Source organism: Balaenoptera ricei, chromosome X (assembly GCF_028023285.1).
Source record: "Balaenoptera ricei isolate mBalRic1 chromosome X, mBalRic1.hap2, whole genome shotgun sequence".
Lineage (NCBI taxonomy): Eukaryota > Metazoa > Chordata > Mammalia > Artiodactyla > Balaenopteridae > Balaenoptera > Balaenoptera ricei.
The window spans coordinates 47,512,982-47,531,156 of NC_082660.1; the positions used below are offsets into that span (position 1 = coordinate 47,512,982).

Below are 18,175 nucleotides of genomic sequence, written 5' to 3' on the forward strand. Positions count from 1 at the left end.
TGTACCAACGCGAGGCGGGAGGGGGCGCTGGGATGAAGCAGAAGTATACCGTTTGGCCCGGAGGCTACGGGAGGGCCACGAGCGGTCCCACATCTGCCGGGGGGTTCACACAATGCGTGGAGGCCGGATGCAGCTGCTCCGGGGAGGAACTGCGTGGCCAGCTACTGGCAGCCGGCTCCGGACGCGCCACTTTTGGCTGCAGGGGGCAGTGGGCGGGGTAACGTACACTTCGGCCCGTACCACTCGGGCCGGGAAGGGGGTCGCGCAAAGAGCGGGCAACTGACACCTGGGGAAAAGGTTCGCGTCAGAGCACCCGAGCGGGAAAAGCGGGTCCAGGTCGAAACCCTCAGGAGGGCAAGGAACCTGTTAGGGTTCGCGACATTTCAGGCTGCACAGGCTGGGTTGTACTACTGTGCTGCCGGATAGGGGGGTCCAGGCTGGGACGTTAAGCAGGGCCGCAGCCGGGTTTATCTCACCAGAGCCATTGGGTCCAATGATGGCGGTGAACCTCTGAAATGGTCCGATAATCTGCCGACCCTTGTACGACTTAAAGTTCTCGATCTCAATCAGCTTCAGGAAACCCATGACCGTGGCGGCGCCGGCGGCTGTAAGAAAGGCCGCGCCGTACACCCGCGAACTGTGATAGCCCGCGCGGGAAACACCGCAGTGCAGGCCGGGCGGACGGCAAACCTCGCGAGAATAAGTCCAGGCCTAACGGCATTTTCGGCTTCCGGCGCGGGCGGGGCCTTCGGGCTGACGTGGTGGTTTTCTTGATCCGTTGCCAGGGCGCGAGGTTACGACAGGCATTTGGGCCCCTCCCCTCTTTCTTGTCGCACGGCAACGCAAACCGCCTCTTCACCCAACATAGTCTTGGAAGGAGGCAGGCGGGGCCGGGAGGAGTCCGCAGCTGTTGGGATGGGGGAACCTGTATGAAGGAGCCGATCCTTGCGGAGACAAGCCAGGAGTCACAGCAGGATTATGCCCTCCAGGGCAAGAGGAAGGTGGGAGCTCGGCTGCGGCTTTTGCCTGGCCGGCGGGAAGGCTCAAACAAGAACGGGGTCGGGAATTGGAAGGACCCCAGGGAGCGGAGGGCTGTACAAGAAGGAGGGGCCAGCGGGAGGATTCCGTGTTAGAGTTCAGATCTTGCTGAGGGTGGAGTAGGGTCGGAAGTGGAGTGGGGTGGGGTTATAGGTGGGATGGGGTGTGAAGGGGGATGGGGCGTGGATGGAGATGAGGGTACTCTGGAGCGACTGGGATACGGGCTGGGGAGAACTGTGGCCAGAGGTACTGTCCCTATCCCCCGCCTCCCTCCTGTTTCTCCAAGCAGAGTTCAGAGACTGCCGCTATAGCTGCTATAGTCTTGGACCTGATCCTAGACCCAACCTGGGAGCTTCAAAATTGGGACTCCTTGCTGAGAAAGGTATTTTGTGTGAACCCCTGGGAGTCAGGGTCCCTAAGCCAGTGCTCTCCACCTCTGTCCTTCTTCCCTTCTCCCCCCTTCATCTCTCTCTCTCCGTGCCTCACCCCCATCCCATTCCCTCCTCTCCATCCCCCTCTGCCGTCCCTTGCTTCCTCCCTTCCTCTTCTCTCTCTGCCCTCCACCCCTATCAACCGCCCTGTTGCCCTCTTTCCTCTTTTCTCCCTCTGCCCCTGACTCTGCCCTTTCTGTCCCCTTCCCCTCTGTCTCCCATCTTTCTATCCCTCTCCTCCATCCCCTCATCCCCCATCACCTTATACCTGCTTTTTACTAAGCCATGGCCTTAGCAGTCCAAGAGGCTGTCTGTGGAATCTTTCCCTTCAGTGTGACCTTATATTGTCGTGACAGATGGAATGAGTAGGCTGGCGTTGGTGCTTAGACTTAGACATGAAAAGGGTCCGGTGGCTGCCACAGCCATTCCTGTAACTATTTTTTAAATGATGTCTGGAGGCTGGGAAGAGTCTTAAAGTCTTAGGACAAGTCCAGGAAAGTGAGAAAGCCTGGTTGATGCAATCTAGTAAATGAAGTTCAGTTGGGAGAAACAGTCATGATCAGGCTGAGGGGATAAAATGACCAAAGGACAGCAATCTCATATAATTGACAGGAACTACTGTTCCATTTAAGATGAAATGGAGCTTGGGGGGAAAAAAATCAAATTGGATCCCTACTTCTCACACCATATACAAAATGCAATTCCCAAATAGATTAAAAACTTAAATGAGAAAAGCAAAACTTTAGAAATTTTAGAAGAATATATAGGAGAATATCCTTATGACCTCAGGGGATTTCTTAAATAATAAAAACTTTTGAGCTTAAAGGAAAAGATTGGTAAATTTGACTACATTCAGATTCCTCCAAATTACAACATAAAGTGAAAAGATGGTAAGTGCACACAGAAAGCTTCTAAAGTATTGATACTGTTCTATTTTCTGGGTTCTGTGGAGGGTTCACAGGTGTTCATTTTGTTGTTATACTTCATAACTTACATGTGTTAACCATATTCTTTTGTGTGTATCAACTGTTACCATAAAATTATTATAAAATAATAATAAAGTGAAAAGACAAGCCACAAATTGGAGATGTTTGCCACAGGTAAACTAAGAAATGATTAGTGTGTAGAATACATAAGGAACTCCTAAAATTAATAGGAAAAGGACAAACTGATTTTTTTTTAATGAGCAAAAGATATGAATGGGCACTTCACAGAAAAAGAAAAATGGACAAAACACACATGAAAAGATGTTACAACCTCATTAGCAATAAGGAAAATTCCAATTAAAACTGATAATTATAATTTTATACCCACAAGTTGGCAAAAATTAAAAAGTCTGTAATATCCAGTGTTGCTGAGGATGTGGAGTGGCTAGAGTTTTTATACACTATAGTGAAAGTATAAATTGGTACAATCTCCTTGGAAAACAACATTATCTCGGAAAGTTTAAATAGGCTTATGCCCTATGATCCAGCACTTCCGCTCCTAGGTATATGCTAGGGAAGCTTTTCCACCTGTATATATAAGTCTCTTTTAATCTACAAGTCCCTCCTCTTTTCCTCTTGCAATTAAAAAATAAATAAACTGGGTTGTTTGACTAGAGTCCTAGTCTCTCTTGAACCCAGTTCAGTCAGGCCCCACCAAGAATGTTCTAATCAAGGTCATCAGCAACCCTCCCCTTCAAATTAGTCAGTTCTCATCTTCATCTTACTTAACCCATCATCGGTTGCTCACTCTCTCCTCCCAAAAGCACTTTCTTCACTTGGCTTCTCAGGCATTCCCGTTTTTTCTCCCACCTCACTGGCCACTCCTTAGCCTCCAGTGCTGGCTCCTCCTCTCCCTGTCTCCCCTGAGGCATTCTTAACTATCTACAGTCCCTTAGAGATCTCTCACTGCCTCATAGCTTTAAATTCCTTATATCAGGATGGGCTAAATTATGCTGAGGTTACAAACAACCTCAAAATCTCAGCAGCTATATGTGGAAGCTAATAAATACAACAAACTAGTAAATATGACATAAAAGAAGCAGACTTACAGATATTGAGAACAAACTAGTGGTTACCAATGAGGGGGTAGGGGCAATATAGGGGTGAGAGAGTGGGAAGTACAAACTACTGGGTGTAAGATAGGCTCAAGGATGTATTGTACAACATGGGGAATATAGCCAATATTTTGTGATAACTGTAAATGGAAAGTAGCCTTTAAAAAACTGTTTAAACGTGTGTGTGTGTGAGTTGTGAAAAAAAAATAATATCTACTTCATAGAAATATTAAGAAGAATACTAGTAGGTCAAAAATAGTCAAATATCAGCATTTTCATATGGTGCAACCTAATAAATGAGTTACTAATACAACATGCTTATAATTGCACCTTTACAGTAAATACTCAGTAAATGTTAACTGTGATGACAATTAAAAAAAAAGAAAAAATAATAAAATAAAATCATAGGCTATATAAAGCTTAGTAAAAATATGTGCTACATAAGAACAAATTGTTTCTGACAGAGGCCCTGAGAAAGCCTTCTATAAATGAGGAGCAAGAGCTTTTGTTTAAGTGATCTATTTTTGTTTATTTTTAGTTTCAAGCTATGTTATGGGTGGGTGAGGTTGCTGGTTAACTAAATTCCAGTTAGGTAAGGTCTTGCTATACAGAAGCAGAATAATAAAATTATCAAAAAAAAAAACTGTTTAAAAAAAAAAAAACCTAAGGACAACCAATCCAAACAGCCACCTAGGCTTTCTCAAATAAAGCAAGCGCTTCAGCTATAGCCAATCAAATAATTTCCTTGCTTTCCATCTCTTCTCTTTAAAGATCTTTCCCTGAACTCTTCTTAACCACTTCTGGTTTGACACTGCCCGGTTTGTTTTTTGCTCAAATAAACTCTTAAAAACATGTTTTTTTAAGGCTCAGCAGTTCATAAAAACAAAGATTTCTCACTCCTGCTTCTTGTCCACTGTGGGTTGGCTACATCTCTGCTCTGTCATCACTCCAGGACTGAGGCTGAAGGGGCAGCGCTCACCTGAGACATTGCCGGTCCCACAGCAGAGAGTGAAGAGAGAAAGTGGCTATCATGTAATGGCTCTTAGTTCTGCTTGGGAATGGCACATGTCAATTCTCACATTGCAGAGGGCAAAGCAGATCATGTGGCTAACCTTGAGGACAATAAGATAAGGATGTAGAATCCTTCTGTAAGGAGGAACAGCAAATTTTTTTTTTTGGCCACATGGGGCTTCTGGGATCTTAATTCCCCAACGAGGGAACAAGGGATCTAACCTGTGTCCCCTGCAGTGGAAGCGCAGAGTCCTAACCACTGGACCACCAGGGAATTCCCAACAGCAAATCTTTTTGAACAATAACAAAATTTACCATACTATATGTATGCTATCAATGGGTATCTAATCAACCTCTCAAACTCAACACTTCGAAACTGATCTCCAGATCCTCATCCCATTCTGTTCTCCCCACACAGACTATTCAGTTGATAGCAACTCCTCTGACTGCCCCAGCCAAAATCCTTGAAGTCATTCTTAACACTGCTCTCTCACAGCACATCCAATCCATCAGGAAGTCCTGTTGGCTCTGCCTTCAAAATATATCCAGAATCTGACCACTTCTTGCTACATCCGCTGCTACCAACCTGGTGAGTCATCATCATCTCTTGCCTGAACGACTGCAATAGCCTCCTGTCTGGTCTCCCTGCCTCTAGCCTTGCCTCCCCTCCCCTCCAGTCTATTCTTAACACAGCAGCCAGAGCGATCCTTTAAAAATCAAAGACAGGACACATCACTCCCACTGCTCAAAATCCTCCAATGGCTGCCCATTTCTCTCAGAGTAGAAGCCACAGCCTTTACAATGGTCTATAAAGTCCTACATGCTCTGCACCCCCCCACCCAATCTATCTAATGTCATTTACCACTCCTCCTTGCCTCCCTGCTGTCCCCTTGAACGTGTGCCTCTTCTGTCCACCTTAAGGCCTTTGCACTTGTTCCCTCCGCCTGCAGTGCTCTCCTAGTTATCTGCATAGGAGACTCTCTCACCTTCTTCAAGTATTTGCTCAAATATTACCTTCTCAGTTATGCCTCCCCTGACTTCCATATTTAAAATTGCAACACGCCCCCCACTTTCTTGGCACTTCCAATTCCCCTTATCCTGCTCTATATTTTTTTCCGAAGCACGTATCATCTTCTTACAAACTGTTTAATGTACTCTCTATAGTCTGTCTGTCCCCACTAGAAAGTAACTTTCACAAGGACTCAGATTTTTGTCACTTTTGCTCCTTGATGTCTCCCAAATGCTTAAAGGATCATCTGACAGTAGGTACTCCATAAATATTTGTTAAATGATAGAATGAACATGGGTGAAAAAAGCAAGATGCAGAAGAATGCATACTGTGTGATACTCCATAAAATTCTGAGACAAGAAAACGTTTTAAAATATTGTTCAGGGAATTACGCACACACAGTATATTAATGCATATTAGTAAGGGAATGGTAACATTTTGGATAGTGGTTATCTCTTAGGGTAAGGATGAGGGAGGAGAGACATAAGACCCTTCAATAGTATTGATCATTCACTATTTCTTAAGTTGGGGAGTTGGTTCATGGGTCTCTTTTATCATGCTTCCTAACTTACATATGGCTTATATATATTCTCCTGTATGCATCAAATATTTTAGTTACAAAATGGTTAAAAGAGAGAGAGAGAGACCGGAACTAGCTATATGAGGAGTTGAAGAATGGTGTTCCAAACAAAGGAACACAGTGTACAAAGGCCCTGAGGTGGGAACAGTTGTAGTGTTGGAGGACTTGATAGGAAGCCAGTGTGCCTGGAGCACTGTAAGCAAGGGATAGGGAGGCATGAGATGAACTGGAGAGGTGTGCAGGAACCAGATCTTGAAAGCCCACAGTAAGGAGTTTGGATCTGATTCTAAGTGCAGTAGGAAGCCAGGGGAGGATTTTAAGCAGGTGCAAGACATGATCAGATTTAAGTTAGTAGAAGTGGTTTGGGCTGTGGCTTTGGCTGGCTCACGTGCCAAAAGTGGGCCTCCCAAAATATGAAGGAACACAGGCAAATTGAAGCCCTCTAGCCTTTCATTTGACTGGAGAATAAGTAATAAAAATAAAGGGGGAATGGTGGTGGCATTTACTGAAACGGGGAAAACTAAATAGAACATAATGCAAAAGGGATGTTGTAAATGAGTTTGAGACTTGGAAAGGTGAGCAGGGGTCAGATCATGAAGACTCATAAATCTGGCAAAGGGGGTTGGACTTGATCTTGTAAACACTGGGGAACCATTTGCTTTAAAGCTGCTTTTAAGGGTTTTAAGCTGAGGCGTGCCATGGTCAGATTTGCTTTCAGAAAAACCACTTCAGTAGCCAAGGCAGAGAAAGAGGTAGAGAGCATAACACTGGAGCAAGGGAGGCCAGTGAGGCTCCTGGGAATATTGTCTGGCACCAGCTTGTGAGGCCTGAATTAGGGTGGTGACAGCAGAGATGGAGAACACAGATATGAAATATGTCAGGAAGTAAAATCAGTAGGAATCAATAACTGGTAAGATACTGTGGGGAGAAAGGAATGGGGGTGGGGGTGTAGTCAAGGAGGATGGTTAGCACTGATTGGCCATTCACCTCACCCTTGCTCCAGATGTATAAGGTAGACCCACCACCAGATCCCAAGGAGGTGGCAGCCATCGAGGCTAGAAGAAATCAAGAAAAGGAGCAACAGAGCCTATTCAATGTGTGGACCAGAGGAATGCGGGTGAGTGGGCAGCGGGGACATTCTCTGGACCAGGGGCCACCTCACTCTTGCACCTGGAGAGGAACATAGCAGTGCCCATCACAGCCCCTCCCTGATTCAAGCAGACTGTAGAGCTAGAAAGGAAGGAGGAGGGTGAAAAGGCACCCACCCCCACATGTGGGAAGGGCCTGGGAAAGGGGACTGGGGGTGCAGGGGAAGAGACTGGGGGAAGAGGAGCCAGTGACAGCTGACTTCTCCAGTCAGCTCAGGGCCAAGTGGCCTGGTTCTCAAGAGACAGGCAAATGGAGCCGAAAGAAGTCTATAAAGAATATTTGGGGGCTTCCCTGGTGGCGCAGTGGTTAAGAATCTGCCTGCCAATGCAGGGGACATGGGTTTGAGCCCTGATCCGGGAAGATCCCACATGCCGCAGAGCAACTAAGCCCATGCGCCACAACTACTGAGCCTGTGCTCTAGAGCCCGTGCTCCGCAACAAGGTGCAATGAAGAGTAGCCCCCACTCGCCATAACTAGAGAAAGCCCACGCCCAGCAACAAAGACCCAACTCAGCCAAAAATAAATAAGTAAATAATAAATAAATAAATTTATTAAAAAAGAAAAAAGAATATTTGGTATTGCACGCATATGCCTAAACTCTTTCTGGAAGGCTACATAAGAAACTGTTAACTGTTCCCTGGTGGTCCAGTGGCTAAGACTCCGCGCTCCCAATGCAGGGGGCCCGGGTTTGATCCCTGGTCAGGGAACTAGATCCCACATGCCACAACTGAAAGATCCCATATACTGCAACGAAGATCCTGCGTGCTGCAACTAAGACCCAGTGCAGCCAAATAAATAATAAAATAAATAAATACATTAAAAAAAATAAACTGTTAACCAGCCTGAGGGACAGAGATGGGAGGGACACTTACTCTTCACTAAACTGTATTCCCTTTTGCACTATTTTGAAACATTTTAAATGAATTATAATCAAAATAAAGAGAAAATATTGATAGTTTAAGAAAAAATAGATTGCTGGCTGGGTGATGAGTGGTGTGACTGAGATCTAGTTGGCAAGCGTTTCCTCAGGGCCTGCTCTGTGCCAAGCACTGGGTTGGGCAGTAGGGATACAAAGCTGACTAAGGCCCAGTCTCTGCCCTTATCAGGCTCACAGTCTGGTGTAGGAGATAATCAATAGAGGCAAACTTCATTATAGTGTGGGCAGTGGGCCCTAGATTCTATGGGAGTAGCACCTGCTGGAGGGGTCAGGAAAGTGAAGTCTGAGCTGGTCTTAAGGGATGAATAGGAGTTTGGGTAAAGAGGGGAGGAAAGAGTGTTCCAAGTGGAGGGAGATGCTGGAGCAAAGGCTATCAGTATGAAACAGCCTAAGATGTGCAGGGAACTGTAAGCAGAGCTCCTGAGGGTGGGAGAGGGGAAGAGGGTGAGATGAGGCTGGAGACAGAGGAAGAGGCTAGACCACTGAGGGACTTACAAACCATGCTGAGATGGTAGAACATTATCCAGTAGGTACTGGGGATCCTATAGGAGGATTCTGAAGCAGGTAAATTCTGAGCAGTCTATGTTAGAGCATTCAAGGCCCACTGCTGGGCCCATACCTTGATTTAACTCATTTCTTTGGGATCAGGTGGATGCTGAAGCCCTGAACAGCCAGGCGGAAGAGAAAAAGCTTCGGAAGGCAAAAAAGCAGAGCGAGGTGGCAGCTTATGGTAAAAGCCCAAGGCCAGGGGCCAGCCAAAGGGGAAAAGCAAGGGCCTGAGTGGGATAAGGCAGGGCAGTTCTGCTTCGGAGTGGGGCCTGAGGCCTGGGGTGTGGTAAGACAAACCAGACTGGCCTTTGGGAACAGTGGCTGTGCTGAGTGGGCTCTGTCCCTCCCGTGGGGCCTTCTCCATGCCCCTGCCCACCACCCCCAGGTACCGACCAGGTGCAGTATGATATGGTGGCTCAGATGCTAGAGAAGGAACAGGCAGAACGGACACATCGGCTGGACAAGAAAATGCAAGAGTTTCGGAAGCAGAAGCAGCAGCTCGAGAAAAGGCGTGAACTTGACCTTTGGGATTCAGACCCACTCTGGGGGGAGTTTCCAGCTCATCTTGGTGACAATGATCCCTACTGGGGCCCAGCCAGCCTGCAGTGCTTCTCTTGGGAAGATTTGGACAGGGCCACATGCCTGAGAATGCAGCAGGAGGAGTTCATGCACAGCCTGGAGAGGCCACTGCAAGAGCAACAGCAACAGCAAGCCAGAGTTGAGGAGAACTGTGCAGGTAAGCAGCGGGGCCCTCCAGGCTGTGACCTGAGGCCTAGTGGGGAGTCATCCTGAGCTGGATACAGCGCCCAGAAGACCAGAACTGTGTGGGGAGGTCCAGTTACCCATAGGGGCTGATGCTGAAAGGTTAGACTGAGCAGGCCCCAACCTCCCTGACTTCCTTCATCAACTGACAGTATAGCCACTGATCCCCAATCAGCCTGGCACTCCATTACCTGGAGGCAGCAGAGTGAAGACAAACCTAATGGCTCTGCTGCTTACTAGCTGGTTTGGGCAAATGAACTTTCCTCTCTGTGCTTCAGTTTCCTTATCTTTAAAATGAGGAAATTAATCCATACAACATAGAGCTCGTATGAGAATGAAATGAGATACTGTAAGTAAAGCACAAGCGTCAGTGCTCAATAACCAGTAGCTACTATCAATATTACTATGACATCTGTGGCCATGTCCCCCTCTTCCATTAGAGTAAGCCTTTCACGGGCAAGGACCATCTCTTATCTACTCACGCTGCTCACCTTTAAAACCACCTGTTATAGCACCCTGTTCTATTATACCGCTTATCATGGAGGTAACTAAGTATCTGAAAGTATTTGTGGAATGTCTGTCTTCTCCCCAAAATGTCAGCTCACTGAAGATGAACCACATATCTCATTTCCACCCCTATATCCCAGTTGCCTAGTACATTGTCTGCCACAGTGTCAGGAGCTCAATAAATCATTGTTGGATGAACAATTGAAGACCAAAGTAAACAAGAAAGGCACCCTACCCTCCAGGAACCCACAGAACCATGCCTTCCAGAAAATCAGTGTAGAGTAAGAGGAAAAGATACATGCACAAGTCATTTACCAGCACATATCTATACTTTAACACTGCGTTAGGTACTATGAGAGGTACTGTGATAGAAGTATATATAGGACATGGAGGGAATATCAATATGGGAGTGGTCAGTACCCACAAGGGAAGGGAGGCAGGGTAGGGGCTTGGCACAGGCCCGCTGTCAGGAGCCAATTTTGGAAAGTTGGGTACAATTTCGGCAAGGCAGAGAGTGGGAATGAGAAAAGGTCATTCTAGGCAGAGCGGGTAGCAAAAGGAAGAGCTAACCTTTGCTGAGCACTTACTGTGTACCAGACACTGTGCCAAGATTTCTACCATGTATTAACTCATTTTATCCTCACAACAACCCTATGAGGCAAGTACTAGTAGTATCCCTACCTTCGGTGGAGGAAACTGAAGAACAGAGATGTTAAATAACTTGCCCAAAATCATACAGCTAGTGGGTGATGGAGGCGGTAAGTGAACTCAGGCAGGCTGGCTCCAGAACCTGCACTCTTGACCGCTACGCCACACTTGCTGTCAGTCACTATGAGAAACTGGGGACTCAGAGGCCAAGGGAGAAGTTTCAGAGAGGGAGTCATCAATAACGTCAAATGCCCCAGAGAAGTTCAGATAGGAAAAGAATGAGACTTGAAAATGAGATTTGGAAATTAGGAGTATTTGGTGATTTTTGTCAGAACAGTTGCAGTGGAACCAGGGGCCAGCTGCCCAATGGCAGCAGGCAGGTGTACGAGAAGGTAGAGCAAGGCAACAGGGACAGCAGAATGCTGGGAGAGGGTCTGTGTAGTGTCATGGAAGGAGCATGGGCTGATTCCTCAAGAGATCTGGATTCAAATCCCAACTTACTACTTGCTGGCTGTGTAACCTTGGGCATTTTACTTCACCTCTGGACCTCATCTGAAAAATGGGGCTGATCTTTCCTCTCTGGGTTGCTACAAAGAGTGAAATGAAACAAGGCACCCCTATCCTCCCTTCCCCCGCCCTCCAGTCTCTGAAATCTGTGTCCCTGTGCCTCTCCAGAGCCAACCCCTCAGCCTATGCTCTGGACCCCATTCCCCCTGCCTCCCACATAGGCTGTGCTACCTTAGGTACTCCCCACTGGGTTCTCAACACTTGCCCTTCCACTGGCCCCTTCTGTGAAGGCTGTAAGCATGCTTGTGTCTAACCCTTCTTAAGAAAAAGACAAAAGTCTCCCTCCACTCTGTGATTCCTCTAGATGCTGTGAGCTAGCTGTTTTCCTTTACAGCCATACTTTCTGAAAAATCTGCTTCCACTTGCTCTTTCCTTCCGAACTTTCCAGTCACACCTCAACCTCTGAGATCTCATTTCTCCCCACACAACTTCACTGACACTACTCTTACTAAAATCATCAATGCCCTTTATGTTATCAGGTACAAGAGGCTCTGTTCAGTCTTTTCTCCTTGACTGGGACTTTCTTGCTACACTTGACTCTGATCACATCTTCCTTCTTGAACCTCTCTCTTCCTTCGCTTCTGTGACAGCACATTCTGCTTGTAGCTCTCCGATCATTCCTCCTCTGTCTGCCCTTTATGGATTCCTCTTCCTTCTACTTCTTCCTTCCTTCTTTCTTCCTTCTTGAGACTCTGTCCCTGGCGCACTCCTTACCCTGCATACTTGCCTCAGGCGCCCTCGGTCCTCATTCTGGTTTCAGCTAAAATGTCGCCACCTCTGTGCTGAGGACTCTCTACCTGCAGAATCAGATATCCAGGTGCCTGTGGACCACCTCCAACTCAGTTTCCTAAACAATTCATCAGTGCTCCCTAACCTGCTCTGAATTCTGTATCCTCTAGTTCCAGTGGTGGCCACACAATGCATGGAGTCATCCCAGCCAGGACCCTGGAAAGCATCCAAGTCTTTCTTCTCCCTTACTCCCTCATCCAATCCATCAAGTACTGCTGATGTAACCTCCATATATTTCCCCTCCATCCTTTCCGTCACTGGCCTGGTTTGAGCCCTCCCAACTGGCCTACTGCCTTAGCCTCCAAGATGGCTTCCCTACCTCAACTGTCTCCCACCAGCCTGACTGTCCTCTATACTGGCCACCAAAAGGAGCTTTCTAAAATGCAAATCTGTGTCACCCCCTTACTTAAAATCCTTCCATGTTCCCCACCACCTTCAGGGTCAAGTTTTTAGTCCTTAGTCTGGCCCCTGTAGAGCTCCCTAGTCACTTGCATTTTATGCTCTAGGAAGAGCGGACTATTTGTAATTTAAGATACAGACCATGCTGTTTCTTGACTTCCTTCATTCATTTGATAAATATTTACTGAGCATCTACTATGTGCCAGGCTGTGATGCAGGTGCTAGGGCATGGTAGTGGATAAAACAGACAAAAATCCCTGCTTTCACAAGGGTTACCTTCTAGTGACGAGAGAGACAGGCAATAGACAAAAATAATTAAGTAGGGCTTCCCTGGTGGCGCAGTGGTTGAGAATCCGCCTGCCAATGCAGGGGACACGGGTTCAAGCCCTGGTCTGGGAAGATCCCACATGCCACGGAGCAGCTGGGCCCGTGAGCCACAATTACTGAGCCTGCGCGTCTGGAGCCTGTGCTCCGCAATAAGAGAAGCCGCGACAGTGAGAGGCCCGCGCACTGCGATGAAGGGTGGCCCCCGCTTGCCACAACTAGAGAAAGTCCTTGCACAGAAACGAAGACCCAACACAGCCACAAATAAATAAATAAATAAATAAACAACCCCCTCTAAAAAAAAAAAAAAAGAATTGTTACTTAAAAAAAAATAATTAAGTAAATTGTAGGGTGTATTGGATGGTGACAAATGCTAGGGAGAAAAATAAATCAGAGAAGGAGGATAAATGTTGGGGGCAGGCAGGTGGCAATTTTAGGTAGGAGAGTCAGAAGGCCTCACTGAGGTGGTAACATTTGAGCAAAGACCTGAGGGAGGCAAAAGAGCATGAGACAAGAGCAACGTTTACTGCAAATCCCTGAGGCAGGAACGTCTGGCATGTTCAAGAAACAGCAAGGAGACTGGTGTGGCTGGATTGAAGCAAAGTTTCAATACATTTGCTCATGCTGTGCTTGCAGCCTGGAATGCCCTTTGCCCTTTCTGACTATATGCAACATGTATTTCAAGGATCACCTCCTCCTGGAAGCCTTCCTCTCACCCAAAGCTCTCTTAATGCCCTACACACATCTCTGTCATTGCCCTTACCACATTGTGGTATGATGATCTACATTTGATCCATCTCCTCCATTAGACAAGGAGCTCTCTGAGGACAGGATCTAATTCCTTGGTATCCTCAGAACCCAACACATGGCCCTTAGACTGAGGCTCAGAGATGAAATGATTTCCCCAAGGTCACACAGCCCAGAAGCAACAGAGCTGCATTGAGACTCAGGTCCATTGGAGGCATCTTTCAGTGAGGCACCTGAGAAATTCTTGTTGCTGTCACTTTGGTTATCCCTAGCCCCAAAGAGTAGCTCCTTCCACACATCCCTCCAATGAGGACATTACCCCCTTCCCAAACATACATACACATACATCCACAAAGCTCGCTGAACAAATGGCTGAGTGAGTGAACCAGGAATGCAGCAAGCCAGTACAGTGCCCTGACCATATTTCTCTGTGTAGATACGCTCAGTGAACAGCTGCGCCTAGCCATGGACTTGCGGGCCACCCAGCTGGCCAAGCTGGAGGAGTGCTGCCGCAAGGCCATAATGTCTGCCAAGGCCAACTCCAACAAGGCCCAGGTACGTATGGCCAGAGCCATCCAGTGCACCCGGCTCTCCCCAGTCCCCTGAACAAAGTCCTGGGGAACCTCAGCCACATCTTTCCCCTCACAACCCTTCTCGAATTAACACCAGCCCTCTCATCTACCTGAGGATTTCCCCCTTCACCCAAGGGCCCTCTTAGGTCAGAAGGTCCCCTTCCCCACCTCCAGACTCAGGATGACCTGAGAACAGAACACTGCCCTCCCTTCCCCAGCCTCTTAGTCTAAGGGCTTCCAGAGGGCAGGGGAGTTCCCTGCCCATTCCACCCCTTCCCCCACCTTAAGTCACTCAAAGGCCATGCAGTATCTGTTCCTTCTCTCCCTGAGATGGAGGAGAGTAGGGCCATGTCTCCCCCTCCCCTGTGACTGCGAGTTCCCTGAGGCTGGGCATCCAAATGCTCACATTCGGGGGCCCCACCAGGTAGCTAAGATGGCTAAGCAGCAGCGCCATGAGCATCAGCACCAATGGAAGGCCAACTTCGTGGAGATCCAAAACCAGATCACAAGTGACCTACTGACTGAGAACCCCCAGGTCGCCCAAAACCCTATGGCTCCGCACAGGGTCCTGCCCTATTGCTGGAAGGGCATGACTGCAGAGCAGAGAGCTGCCATCAGGAAAGTACAGGAGGTGCAACACCATGAAAAGGAGGCACAGCGCCAGACCGAACAAGCACTGGATACCAAATGGGAAAGCCAGCCTATGTGCTTGGCCCAGGCGGCAATGGAGCTAGAAGAGCAGGAGAGGAGCTGTGTGCTGAATTTTGGTGGAGAGTAGGCTCCTTCGACCAGTGGCTGGCTAAGTAGCAAAAAGACCAGTGAGTTCTAGGGGGTGGCAGCAGGGATGAATGCCAAGGGAGGGTGGAGACGGATGGCAAGGGCCAGGGAGAGAGGGAAAGCCCATCACCTGAGGCCTCTGGATTTCTTTCACAGGCAGAATTATCTGAATTCAGTAATGTACACCAATCAACCTACAGCCCAATATCACTTGCAATTCAACACCAGCAGCCGCTGAGCTCAGGATGGTCATCTCTCCTTCCTCCCCCATCAAGCTCACAGAGGCTAAGAGTCAAAAGAGGAAGATGATGCAGACCCCCTCCACCAATCCATTTCCCAGTGGGAGAGCTGAGCCAGCACCCCCACCTTTGACCCTAGGTAATAAAGTTATTCACTAAAATCAAGGCCACGTGTTGTAATAGGACACAAAAGGTGTGAGGTACTGCCTTTCCCGCCCCACCCCTGGAGTCTGAGCATCCAACCCTGTCAGAGTCTCACCCATTCACCTTTCTTCCCCATGCCAGTTCCCCCAGCACACAGTGCTGCTCACTCCCCTGTGAGAAATAGACTTTATTAGGCACGAAGGGTGACTGGTGGGCAGAGGTTACAAAATGGCTACTGGGCTTCCTCCCAAGCTGGAGTAGAGTACTCCAGGAAGAGGAGGGACAGAGGAGCCTGTGTTTTCTCTGCCTTCCCCCTTCAAGGCTGCATGCGGATGGCCCCATCCAGCCGGATGACCTCTCCATTGAGGAATGGGTTCTCGATGATGGCCTGTACCAGATGAGCATACTCAGCAGAGTCACCCAGTCGGCTGGGGAAGGGCACCTGGCTGGCCAGGAAGTTGCGCACTTTATCTGGGAGGGTGGTCAACAGCGGAGTGCCAAATAGGCCTAGACAAGACAACCAGAGTCAGAGACCCACCCTCGCTTTCATATTTACCTGGTCCCTCCTCACCTTAACCCTACTTGTGGTGCTTCCCTATGCCCAGAGATAGAAGGCTGCTGCTGTTTAGATGGTAAATACCTTCCCCTCTCAATTGCCCACGGATCCCATCCAATCCCAGGTGTGGCAGGGAGGGGATATGTCTACCTGGAGCAATGGTCATCACCCGGATGCCCATGGGAGCCAGATCCCGAGCAATGGGCAGTGTCATGCCCACTATGCCCCCCTTGGAAGCAGAGTATGCAGCTTGTCCAACCTGGAGAAGGAGTGGAGGTCATAGGGGGAAGGGCCCCAACAAGTCACCAAGGCACAAGCCTTGCCCCTACTCACACACCTGGCCCTCAAAGGCAGCTACACTGGCTGTGTTGATGATGACCCCACGTTGGCCTCCCTGGTCTGGTTCATTCTGGCCCATCTCACCAGCCACCAGGCGGATCACATTGAAGGTGCCTATGAGATTCACCTGGAGGACCAGTAGAGACATGGTGTAGGACCTAAAGCAGAAGCAGCCTTTTGTCCCCTAAAAGCTTTGGGGACACCCACAGCCAGATACTTCTTACTACTGCCCCTGGAGAACCTCTAAGGCCTTACATTGAGAACTCGCTGAAAGTCCTCCAAGGTATGGGCCTGGCTCTTCTTTAAGTTGTATGTCTTGCTGGCCACTGCAATGCCTGCACAGTTGACTGCCACATCCACACGGCCAAACTTTTCTTTTGCTAGAGTCAGGGCTGCTTGCACGTCCTTCTCTGAGGTCACCTTCAAAGGGAGAAGTGGAGAAGGTATTCATCTCCCATCACACACATACCACTAAATCTTGAGGAGGGGAGGGCAAGGCAGGTTCACTCTTTGAGTGACAAGAGAATTGTGTAAGCAAGGGAGAGGCCAGGAGAAAGAAAACTCGAGAGTGGGACAAAGGTGAAAATGTTAGGTAATACAGAGCAGTGTTTCAAAACATTTTTGAAATCCATACCCTCTTCTGATAAATTCACATACCCCTGGAGATTCTCAACTGCTGTGGATCAGAGAAGTTTTGAGAATTATTGATATGAAGATAAACTAGCTTTTTTGTACCCCTACCTGCTAAGATAATTTCATCAAGCTTTACTTCTGTAGTTTGTTTCATGAAAAGTTTTTTGACTTTGTAAATATAAAATTACAGGGCACAATATGCATTTTCAAACTATACATACTTCCTTGAGGAGACTCTGATATGGCCAATTCCCAACCCTCCCCCCCGCGTTGTGAAACCCAGCTTTAGAAATTCCTTACCGCAGGCGTTTGAAAACGGCTCAGGCCAAAAGGGAAAAGGAGATGGGTCCACTGCCCACATACACGGTACCCTTATGAAAAGGGACCCCATGGGAGAGGTGAGGTAATCCCACTTACGTCCGCTGGGGCAAAGGCGCAGTTCTTCCCTAACTTCTTGGCCTGGGCCTCCCCATCCGAGTTGGGCAGGTCCAGAAGTACAGCAGTGGCCCCCTGCCCCACCAGTCGTTCCGCCGTGGCCAAGCCTAGGCCCGAGGCTCCACCAGTTATTACGGCGACCAGACCCTGTGAAGAGGGGCACGGTCAACAACTATACTGTACAGACCACCCCCACCCTTGCATCTGCCCATTTTCCAGGCTTCTGCGAGGGAGGCTCCCGGTCACCCCTGCGGTTTAACCCAGATGTGCCTCCTCACTTTAACGATGGGACCTCTGGGTGTCTCATCCCCAAAAAGCCCATCCAGACACCCCGCATGCACGTGCCCCAGAGAGCTGACCTTCACCTCCCGAGGCCAATCGCCGCAACAGCAGGCCTCGATAAGAGTAACCCTTTCTCCCAGCACCGATCTCTCCCCCCTAGTTCTACGGCCGCGCCGTCCCAGCGGGTGCAGAGGGGCAAGAAGCAGGGTCGAAGACCCGGTTACCTTCACGCTCCGACACGCAGCAGCCATCTTGCGCTGGCCTCTCTACAAGCAGGACTGCCGGGCGGTCGCTGGTTGGCCGAGGCAGAGCCGCGGGGCGGGGCCGGCGAAGCTGGCTGTCCGCGGCGAAGGACAAACGGCGAGTGTCGGCGGTTAGCGTCCAAGACCCGAGAGCAGGCCCAGGCAAGGTCCCGGCCGAGAGTTATTTCACCCGGGGGAGAAAACAACGAGTAGCAGCATCGCACCGCCACAACCTCCGGCCTTTGGGCAGACGGCCAGCTCCGCTGGGGGGAGGGGGACAGGAGATTGAGAGTGTGTACCTTACTCCTCGGAAAAAGCCTCCATTCAACATTCATATGTTTATATCTGAGAGACTCCTATATGCCAGGCTCTGTGCGGGGCACTGGGGATAACCAGAGGAATAATAAAAGGTTCATGCCTTACGAGAGGGAAGTTGGAAAAAGTTCAATTGGAAAAAGAGATAATTAC

General features: G+C 48.7%; 3 protein-coding genes across 4 annotated transcripts in view; 1 reads left to right on the plus strand and 2 right to left on the minus strand.

The window, feature by feature from the left end:
- SMC1A (structural maintenance of chromosomes 1A) overlaps positions 1-799 on the minus strand; it is a 37,445-nt gene extending 36,646 nt beyond the window's left edge. The window contains exon 1 of one of the 2 annotated variants that reach the window (XM_059911485.1): positions 477-799. In XM_059911485.1, the coding sequence (XP_059767468.1) occupies positions 477-585 (109 nt within the window). In that variant the 5' untranslated portion in view covers positions 586-799. The remainder of the gene's footprint in view (positions 1-476) is intronic. The other variant, XM_059911486.1, reaches the window with a different exon arrangement.
- RIBC1 (RIB43A domain with coiled-coils 1) lies at positions 800-15,237 on the plus strand. Its single transcript, XM_059911488.1, has 8 exons — positions 800-1,001; positions 1,328-1,420; positions 7,114-7,227; positions 8,845-8,926; positions 9,131-9,481; positions 13,925-14,043; positions 14,485-14,878; positions 14,994-15,237. Exons 1-7 carry the CDS (start codon positions 930-932, stop codon positions 14,836-14,838), a joined length of 1,185 nt encoding a protein of 394 aa, XP_059767471.1. The 5' UTR covers positions 800-929; the 3' UTR covers positions 14,839-14,878; positions 14,994-15,237.
- A 155-nt stretch (positions 15,238-15,392) lies between these two features.
- On the minus strand, positions 15,393-17,787 carry HSD17B10 (hydroxysteroid 17-beta dehydrogenase 10). The gene is made up of 6 exons (XM_059911489.1): positions 17,690-17,787; positions 17,166-17,330; positions 16,371-16,535; positions 16,114-16,242; positions 15,927-16,035; positions 15,393-15,727 (listed from the first exon to the last, which is right to left on the minus strand). Exons 1-6 carry the CDS (start codon positions 17,714-17,716, stop codon positions 15,537-15,539), a joined length of 786 nt encoding a protein of 261 aa, XP_059767472.1. The 5' UTR covers positions 17,717-17,787; the 3' UTR covers positions 15,393-15,536.
- Positions 17,788-18,175: the final 388 nt, after the last annotated feature.